The 10,638-nt window shown below is 42.3% G+C and overlaps 1 protein-coding gene across 5 annotated transcripts in view; it reads right to left on the bottom strand.

Moving 5' to 3' along the window:
- Nucleotides 1–6,203: 6,203 nt before the first annotated feature.
- LEMD1 (LEM domain containing 1) overlaps nt 6,204–10,638 on the bottom strand; it is a 430,972-nt gene continuing 426,537 nt past the window's right edge. For all 5 annotated transcript variants that reach the window (XM_073615805.1, XM_073615806.1, XM_073615807.1 and 2 more), the window contains one exon: nt 6,204–7,416. In XM_073615805.1, coding sequence (XP_073471906.1) covers nt 7,152–7,416 — 265 coding nt within the window. In that variant the 3' untranslated portion in view covers nt 6,204–7,151. The remainder of the gene's footprint in view (nt 7,417–10,638) is intronic.

Genomic DNA, 10,638 nt, shown 5'->3' with positions numbered 1-10,638 from the left:
TCTCCTGTAATAGCAGTGAGGGCAATAACAGCAGGAGACCGACGCCCATATGCACCTGTCACTGTATGGTGGGGGAAGTCATCTTCTCCTACACATGTAATGGCTTTAATTGATACTGGAGCTGAATTTACACTTTTGCAAGGAAATCCTTTCCATCACAAAGGAGAAGTGATTTATGTAGAAGGTTTGGGTGTGAAAACCAAACCAGCAGTTTGAAGATCATTGGGTCGAAACGTGTCGGGCGCTACCTCTCTTCCATGCTGCTTTGATTTTTAATCTTTGTGATCACCATTTTATTGTTTATGGCTTTTTAGCAATAAAAACCTCCCTGTTTTTTACCTGCACCATGCGGAAGCGGTGATTTTTTTCTTTTACATAATCTTTTGACAAGAACATACCCCTTTTGGATGACCAGTGCTGTTCCACTATTCTACATCTGGAAATCTCCATTCGGGGCACCTGTCACATGTCCCTCCGGATTCCTGCTGCTGGAAGTTCACCCTGTGTATTTCAACATCTTGGATTTCCTTCCCGGCCCGATGGGGCTTATTGCCTGATTGACGCCATGTCGCTGACAGGGGAGTCCACCCTTTCCGGTAAGAGTACCCATCTTTATTTATCTGATGTTTAACACCATCGATGCCAATCCAGTCCTACGGATTTACACTACACCTACCGTTCCTTGGGGTCTTCAACCATCCATCTTTGTTCTATTTTTAATATATGGACTATGATTTAATATTCCATCACGCACTTTAGTGTACTCTTTGGACTTATATGTGTATCAATAAAAAATGTGATAAAACATATGGACTCATGTGTGGTTCTATTCATTTATTTTTTGTCTCAGTTATAATAGTATTTAGCGCTGCATTTTTAAAATTTCATCCTTAGTTGTTTGTCACAACGTATGCTGCTGCTTATGCACTTTTGTTTTCTGTAGAGCGCAGTGTTTTTACTTACCTTCAAATCCCTTTATCCTGGGGAGGATTTAGAGAGAATCAGAAAAGGGGATTGGGAGGTTCTTTATCCTTTATGAAGGGAAGGCGAGTCTCCTGTAATAGCAGTGAGGACAGTGACAGCAGGAGACCAACGCCCATATGCACCTGTCACTGTATGGTGGGGGAAATCGTCTTCTCCTACACATGTAATGGCTTTAATTGATACTGGAGCTGAATTTACATTTTTGCAAGGAAATTCTTTCCATCACAAAGGAGAAGTGATTTATGTAGAAGCTTTGGGTGTGAAAACCAAACTAGCAGTTAGGTGAAATTGGCTATTGACAAGGGATCAGGATTTATGACAAATGGTTTGGTATTAGAGTTACCCGAAAATATTCTTGGGATGGATGTACTTCAAGGTCAGTCAATTCAGACTGAAAGGGGTACATTCACATTGGGGTATCCATATAAAGCGTATATGGTTAGGGTGGTGAAGGCTGTGGTCAGGGGTCATGCAAAATGGACCCCTGTCTACATTCCTCCACCAGAGAAGCCAGTCTGTTTGGACCAGTAAATGGGAGGCTAAATGCCTTTGGAAGAATACTGATAGGGCCAAAACTTGACCTGTGATTGTACTCAAAGTCAATTTGATTTCCACGGCTGACTGTAGAAAAAGGAGAATTCTCCCAATCACGTATAGTCAGGTCCATAAATATTGGGACATCGCCACAATTCTAATCTTTTTGGCTCTATACACCACCACAATAGATTTGATATGAAATGAACAAGATGTGCTTTAACTGCAGACTTTCAGCTTTAATTTGAGGGTATTTACATCCAAATCAGGTGAACGGTGTAGCAATTACAACAGTTTGTATATGTGCCTCCCACTTTTTATGGGACCAAAAGTAATGGGACAATTGGCTGCTCAGCTGTTCCGTGGCCAGGTGTGTATTTCCTCATTATCCAATTTACAAGGAGCAGACAAAAGGTCCAGAGTTCATTTCAAGTGTGCTATTTGCATTTGGAATCTGTTGCTGTCAACTCTCAATATGAGATCCAAAGAGCTGTCACTATCAGTGAAGCAAGCCATCATTAGGCTGAAAAAACAAAACAAACCCATCAGAGAGATAGCAAAAAACGTTAGGTGTGGTCAAATCAACTGTTTGGAACATCCTTAAAAAGAAAGAACGCACCGGTGAGCTCAGAAACACCAAAAGACTTGGAAGACCACAGAAAACAACGGTGGTGGATGACCGAAGAATTATTTCCCTGGTGAAGAAAACACCCTTCGCAACAGTTGGCCAGATCAAGAACACTCTCCAGGAGGTAGATGTATGTGTGTCAAAGTCAACAATCAAGAGAAGACTTCAGAGTGAATACAGAGGGTTCACCACATGATGTAAACCATTGGTGAGCCTCAAAAACAGGAAGGCCAGATTAGAGTTTGCAAAACAACATCTAAAAAAGCCTTCACAGTTCTGCAACAACATCCTATGGACAGATGAGAGACCAAGATCAACTTGTACCAGAGTGATGGGAAGAGAAGAGTATGGAGAAGGAAAGGAACTGCTCATGATCCAAAGCATATCACCTCATCAGTGAAGCATGGTGGTGGTAGTGTCATGGTGTGGGCATGTATGGTTGCCAATGGAACTGGTTCTCTTGTAATGATGATGTAAATGCTGACATAAGCAGCAGGATGAATTCTGAAGTGTTTCGGGCAATATTATCTGCTCATATTCAGCAAAATGCTTCAGAACTCATTGGACGGCTCTTCACAGTGCAGATGGACAATGACCCGAAGCATACTGCGAAAGCAACCGAAGAGTTTAAGGGAAAGAAGTGGAATGTTATGCAATGGCCAAGTCAATCACCTGACCTGAATCCGATTGAGCATGCATTTCACTTGCTGAAGACAAAACTGAAGGGAAAATGCCCCAAGACCAAGCAGGAACTGAAGACAGTTGCAGTAGAGGCCTGGCAGAGCATCACCAGGGATGAAACCCAGCGTCTGGTAATGTCTATGACTTCCAGACTTCAGGCTGTAATTGACTGCAAAGGATTTGCAACCAAGTATTAAAAAGTGAAAGTTTGATGGATGATTGTTAATCTGTCCCATTATTTTTGGTCCCTTAAAAAGTGGGAGGCACATATACAAACTGTAATTCCTACACCCTTCACCTCATTTGGTAAAATTATATTAAAATTAAAGCTGAAAGTCGGCAGTTAAAGCACATCTTGTTTGTTTCATTTCAAATCCATTGTGGTGGTTGTATAGAGCCAAAAAGATTAGAATTGTGTCGATGTTCTAATTTTTATGGAGGGAAAAAAAGGCCGAGCTACAAATGGAAAGTCCATACAATGGTTCTTGGATGGACGATATTAATTCAATCTAGTGCCGATCACCCAGGTGAATCAGAAATTATATCAACCGTGCCACCACCTGAAGAAAAACCTCCTTATCAGCTGGCAGGTAAGTTGGGCAGTTGGCTTATACCCAGCCAGGGCCTTTGCTCATAGGGGAGATCCACTGACGGACCGGAGGTTGGATATAGGATGAAATGGATTGGATACTCAAACTCAGCACGAGACCAGGAGAAGTTCAACGCAGAGAGTATAGGTGAGCCGGAAGTACCAGGAGCTTTCAGTGCTGTGTGAGTAGACTGCATATAGATTACTAGAAATAGGGAAGGGAGAGAAGGGAGATATGCCATGACTGATCCATCCTAATCCCAGAAGTTGTCGATATTGTCTAATATTTATGGACCTGACTGTATTTGAGGATGACATTTTTTGGCTTCACACCAAGCAATAAGTTTTCCAGACCTTATGATAAATCTTCCTAGTGACAGCTTTTCTAGGGTAGACACCACTGGTCCTGAGATGCCACGCCCTTAACACACTGGCTTCAATAGCCATGCCATCAAATTTTGAGACTGTAAATTGGGGTGGAATATAGGACCTTAAGACAGTAGATCAGGGCGAGGTGGAAGTGTCCATGGCCCGTCTATTAGTCTCACAATCTTCGGGAACCAGGGCCTTCTGGGCTAGGTTTGTGCCACCAGAATGACTGGAACTCCCTCTCTCCGAATCCTGCGCAACAAATATGGAAGGAGAGGGACTGGAGGGAAAGCATAAACCAGGGAGTACTGGCTCCATGGAACTACCAGAGCATCTGCACCGATTGCCAGAGGATCTCTTGTTCGGGGACACAAACTTGCTGTTGAACCTGGATGCCAGTAGGTCGACCTCTGGCTATCCCCAACATTGGCAAATTTTCTGGAACACCCCTGGGTGTAGTGACCATTCCCCCGGGCAGATCTGCTGGCAGCTGAGATAATCTGCCTTCCAGTTCTCTACTCCCGGGATATGGACTGTCGATAGAAGCGGCACATGTCCCTCTGCCCAGGCTAGTAATGTGGTTCACCTCCTTCAGAGCTGAACGACTCCTGGTACCGCCTTGGTGGTTTATATAGGCCACTGCAGTGGCATTGTCGGACTGAACCCTGATAGGGCAGTCCTGAAGCTCCACCATCTAGGACCATAGGGCCAGCCGTACAGCCCGTATTTCCAGGACATTGATGGGCAGGATCTGTTCTGTCCTTGATCATTTCCCCTGAGCTGTGAGCCCTTCTAGGGTCGCTTCCCAGCCTGAGAAACTGGCATTTGTAGTCAGTACTCTCCAAGTTACCGGGAGGAAGGATTTTCCCTTTCGCAGGTTCTGATCCTGCAACCACCAGTTTAGGCATAAGCGTGCCCGAGGAGATAAGGACATAGGATAATCCAGGGCTTGTCCTCTCCTGTTCCAAGCCAACAAGATGTCTTGTTGTAGAGGCCTGGAATGGAACTGGGCATAGGGCACCACCTTGAAGGAGGACATCATCCTCCTTAGAAGACTCATACAGAGCCGAATGGAGGGTTGTCTGGTGCCCCTTATCTGACGCACCTGATCCTTTAGGGCACAGATCCTTGCGGGTGGCAAGAATATTCTTGCTTGGACTGTATCTAGGATCATACAAGTACATATTTGGGGGGCACACCATACAATGCATTTAAATTCAAGATGGTGCTGCTGTAAGACCTATAAACAGTACAAAATATTTTACAGCGCACACATACAAGAATGACATTTCCTGCAGGGCTAGTTAAAAACACCTGAACACCTGAACATATTCAAAAAATACGGGGGTTTGGTCACACTATATGGTCATATAGTGCTAAGCCCACTTACTGCGACAAAGTACCCCGAATTAGTGGGTCCTACACTAGTAATAGAATGGAAGATCCTCTGTCTCAACCATGGGAGCTGAACTCCTCTATGTGGGAGAACTGAAAGGGATACATCGGGGTACTTTGTCGCAGGTGTTCAGGTGTTTTTAACTAGCCCTGCAGGAAATGTCATTCTTGTATGTGTGCGCTGTAAAATATTTTGTACTGTTTATAGGTCTTACAGCAGCACCATCTTGAATTTAAATGCATTGTATGGTGTGCCCCCCAAATATGTACTTGTATGTTGTAATAGGCCCTGACCAGGTTTTTGGGCTGGAGCACCCCTCCCCCTCCTCATTACCTCCTATTTAGTGGCCACCAGTGATTAGGATGTATCCCTTTCAGTTCTCCCACATAGAGGAGTTCAGCTCCCATGGTTGAGACAGAGGATCTTCCATTCTATTACTAGTGTAGGACCCACTAATTCGGGGTACTTTGTCGCAGTAAGTGGGCTTAGCACTATATGACCATATAGTGTGACCAAACCCCCGTATTTTTTGAATATGTTCAGGTGTTTTTAACTAGCCCTGCAGGAAATGTCATTCTTGTATGTGTGCGCTGTAAAATATTTTGTACTGTATCTAGGATCAGACCTAAATACTTTAGACTTTGAGCTGGTCTCAAGGTTGACTTAAACTCAGACAGAAATGTCATACCTTTTGTGGATAAGGTAAGTGAAAGATAAAACCATTGGTATAGCTGGGGCAGAAATGCCATTACAAAAGGATGGTATTTATTATGAAAAGTGAAATTCTGCCTGAAAAGGTGAACTTTAGGAGTATGCCTGTGTGATGTCAAATTGGGAGCAGTGCTTGTGTCCGTATAACCACTGCGTCCCAAATTACATCAATGGGGCTGTGTGTGTGGGAATGCAAGAATACCTGTACATCACCGTGTAGCCAAACATGGCCCTCGTACAGGTGCATGCTTAACTAAGTCTGTATGAAAGAGGCAGAAGTTTAATACAGAAACATTTTATAGACAATGAGGTGCAAATAAACATAACCTTTATTTAAATATCTTAAATAATACAATGCAAGCAAAAACTGTTTAATGAAAAGTAAATAAATAGTAAAATATTAACAATCCACAACATTGCACTACTGATACAAAACATGGTGCTGGTGGGAGCAATCAATAGCTGTTACTTAAAGTACACCTGTGCTTTGCACTTACTTGGCAAACTTACATGTCTGCTATATAGGAGACACAACAATATGTCTACGCACCCTTTAAATTCTCTCCTGAACACCAAGGAAGATCACAGTGACAGGAGAGCATAAGGAAGACAAGTATGCTCAGTGTATGGTGCCGCCAATGAAGTGACCCTTGTTACATGGTCTATAATAGGTGAAGTAAACCATCTCTTTAAGCTTTTTGTTCGGTTAGTTATTATTACAGGTTTACTGTGTCCAACAAGAAGAGAGACTTCTGAACTGTTATGGTCTCAAAGCAGCTAATTTCAGGAAAACATAAGATATAAGAGATAAGATATAAGAGAAAACTAAAGGGTATGCAGCAAGGTTAACACAACAAGATAAGCTAACAAAACAGGAAAGAAATTTCAAATGAAAGTTTAGTGTTGAGTGTTGACATTTTATCATGCATTACCGCAATTATGTACTGTATTTGTAATTACCAGGATAAACCTGACCTTATATTGTGTGCTCAGCTTAATAATGTAAGCACCATACTGGACCTGTGCCCAACCTAAACAACAATGAACTGAAATAAGAAAAGTGTATATCTATGTTCAGTACCTCTAGGAAACAGCCAAAGAAATGGCATTTAACTACTATTTCAAAGAGGTTACCTAGGTAACCTATTTGCATATTGCAATTCCATATATTACCATGAGTACCTCAATCTTTGTTACACTTACTTTTAGCTACTTCGATCTTGGGTAGGAAACAGATTTAGAAACTATGGTGCAGAGAACTAATGTTGCTGTAACTGTGTGTCTTCTGTGGGGGGCTCAAATGGATTCTCAGGGCTGCTCTCCATGGTAAGCAAGACCAAGACAACAAAAGCTACCAAAACAAAAATCGTGATCCGTAGAGGAACAGAGATAAAGCATTGTGGCCTTTTTTCTTCTTGACTTTCTTTAGTCTGTTCTTTCATCTTGGCTCTCCTGACAATGTCCTCATATTGGAACTGAATGGGACGACCAGCCGCACCTTTTATTGGCTTCCTACGAGTAGCACTACAGGTAAATACAAGAGGGGAAAAAAAAATAAAGTAATGCTTTCTCAAAGACTTTCCAAATGACAAATGCAAAAACGGCACCACACCTATAAGAATAATCTATAACAGACCATATTATTAAAGCGGGAGTCCGGTGAAAATTTTTTTTTTTAGATGTCAGCAGCTGCAAATACTGCAGCTGCTGACTTTTAAAATAAGGTCACTCACCTGTCCTGGGGTCCAGCGATGTCGGCACCCGAGACCGAACCATCCCTTGATCCTCGGGTGCTGCCGTCGCCATTCTCAGTGAGGGAATCAGGAAGTGAAGCGTTGCGGCTTCACTTCCCGATTCCCTACAACGCATGCGCGAGTTGTGCGGGAGGGGGCGTGACTCCCGCGGGAGTCTATTCCCGGAAGTGGGTGCAGATACCTGTATTATACAGGTATCTGCACCCCCCTCCCCCCTAAAAGGTGCCAAATGTGACACCGGAGGGGGGGAGGAATCCGATGAGCAGAAGTTCCACTTTTGGGTGGAACTCCGCTTTAAACTCAAAGACTAGATTGCTTAAAAATGACAACAAGCTGTATCTGTAGTCATCATGCTGTGGTTAACCACTTGCCCACTGGGCACTTAAACCCCCTTCCTAACCAGACCAATTTTCAGCTTTCAGTGCTCTCACATTTTGAATGACAGTTACTAAGTCATGCAACACTGTACCCAGTATTTTTTTTGTCCTTTTTTGTCACACAAATAGCTTTCTTTTGGTGGTATTTAGTCACTGCTAGGTCTTTTATTTTTTGTGCTATAAATGAAAAAAGAATGAAAATTTTGTAAAAAAATGAATTTGTCTTCATTTGTTATAAAATTTTGCAAATCAGTATTTTTCTTCATACGTTTTGGCCAAAATTTATACAGCTACATCGCTTTGGTAAAAATAACGCAAAATTAGTGTATATTATTTGATCTTTATGAATGTTTAGAGTCTACAAGCTATGGTGCCAATCATTGAAAATTGATCACATCTGATGTACTGACAGCCTATCTAATTTCTTGAGACCCTAACAAGCCAGGAAAGTACAAATATCCCCCGAATGACCCCTTTCAGAAAGTAGACATTCCAAGGTATTTAGTGAGTTTTTTGAAGTTGTCATTTTTTCCCCACAATTCTTTGAAAAATTAAGATTTTTTTTCCAAAAAATTGTCAAATTAACAGGTTATTTCTCATACACAGCATATACATACTTGCAACTACACCCCAAAATACATTCAGCTACTCCTCCTGAGTATGGCGATACCACGTGTGAGACTTTTACACAGCCTGGCCACATACAGAGACCCAACAGGCAATGAGCACCGTCAGGCGTTCTAGGAGCATACATTACACATATTTCTAGACTACCTCTTACACTTTTGAAGGTCCTTGAGCACCAGGACAATGGAAACTCCCAAAAAATTACCCAATTTTGGAAAGCAAACAACAACGTATATTCTATGAGCCATGATGAGTCTTTTGAACATGTCATTTTTTTCCAAAAGATTTTGTAAAATGTGTAAAGAAAATGAAAACACATTTTTTTTGCACAAAGTTGTCCATTTATAAGATATTTCTAACACATAGCATGTACATAGCAAAAATTATGCCCCAACATATATTCTGCTGCTACTCCTGAGAATGGCGATACGTGTAAGACTTTTACACAGCCTGGCCACATACAGAGGCCTAACATGCAGGGAGCACCATCAGGTATTCTAGGGACATACGGACATACATTTCAAATGTAATTTCACTACCTATTGTGAGGCACTGTAGTGGCATGGATGAGAACTGATGAGCCAGGGATGGAGCATAAACGTGGATGGATGAGCCAGGGATGGAGCATGAATGTGGACGGATGAGCCAGGGATGGAGCATGAACGTGGACGGATGAGCCAGGGATGGAGCATGAACGTGGACGGATGAGCCAGGGATGGAGCATGAACGTGGACGGATGAGCCAGGGATGGAGCATGAACGTGGACGGATGAGCCACGGATGGAGCATGGATGTGGACGGATGAGCCAGGGATGGATGGATGAGCCAGGGATAGAGCATGGATGACTATGAACGTGGATGGATAAGCCAGGGATGGGCACAGATCAGCACTGTGGGCACTTCAGATCCAGCCCACAACAATGCTGCACCGGTTCCCTCCGCTTCTCACATGCTGTACTGATTGGAGTGAGGAGAGGGGAGGAGCCGAACCGGACATGCTTCGGTTTGTTTACAAGTGATCATTCTGTCACTGGAAGAAGTGATCATTGGCCCTTTACCCCGATTCGTGACACACCGGGTCTGGGAGACCCGACAGTCACAGACATTCCCAGATGCAGGCCCTAGGGGGCACACAGGAGCACGATTGTGGAAGGACATCTGTCAGGGAAATGGCTGTAAAACTGGCAAAAGTGCAAGTACTGGTAATGAACGAGTCTGGTGCATTTCCATGAGCACAGGTGGAAGAAGAATGAGTGAGAGCACCTGCCTCTTCCTCCTGCTGTCGGATCCAATGTGTGAACCCTGGTGTATACACCAGAGGTCGACCGATATTTGGTGTTTTTTACTTAATCGGCATCGGCCGATTGTGCTGATAAAAAAGGCCGATATAACTTCAGCGCGACTTGCAAATGACTTCTGTAATAGAAGTCAATACAAGTTGCCTGAAATCTTCTGTGAAGCAACTTCTCTCCTTCTCTGGGCAGCCTGCCAAATCTGATAAAAAGAACCTGAAGAGATACAATGTTTACACTTATGAATGAACTAAACCTGTGTGTAGAAGCTCTCAGTTTAACCATTTAAAGACAATCTTTTCTGACTTTTTTTGCTTACAAGTAAAAATCCTGTATTTTCTGCTAGAAAATTACTTAGAACCCCCCAACATTATATATATATGTATATATATATATATTTTTAGCAGAGACCCTAGGGAATAAAATTGCGGTTGTTGCAATATTTTATGTCACACGGTATTTGTGCAGTGGTCTTTCAAACGCAATTAAAAAAAAAAAAATACACTAATAAATAAAAAAAAAAAAAACTAAGCAGTAAAGTTAGCCCATTTTTTTCGTCCAAAAGTTTTGATTACCTGTTTTTGTGTATTTAATATTTAAGATATAGTTTTTTTTTTATTTTTTTTATCTAAATTCTACATACAAGTGAACTGATTGGAGGTTTGTTTTGTTTAATAAATGTAAAAAAAATTTCTGT

This window comes from Aquarana catesbeiana, linkage group LG02 (assembly GCF_042186555.1).
Source record: "Aquarana catesbeiana isolate 2022-GZ linkage group LG02, ASM4218655v1, whole genome shotgun sequence".
In the NCBI taxonomy this organism is placed as follows: domain Eukaryota; kingdom Metazoa; phylum Chordata; class Amphibia; order Anura; family Ranidae; genus Aquarana; species Aquarana catesbeiana.
Note: the sequence above shows the minus strand (reverse complement) of the source record. Positions and strands in the feature narration are given on the sequence as shown.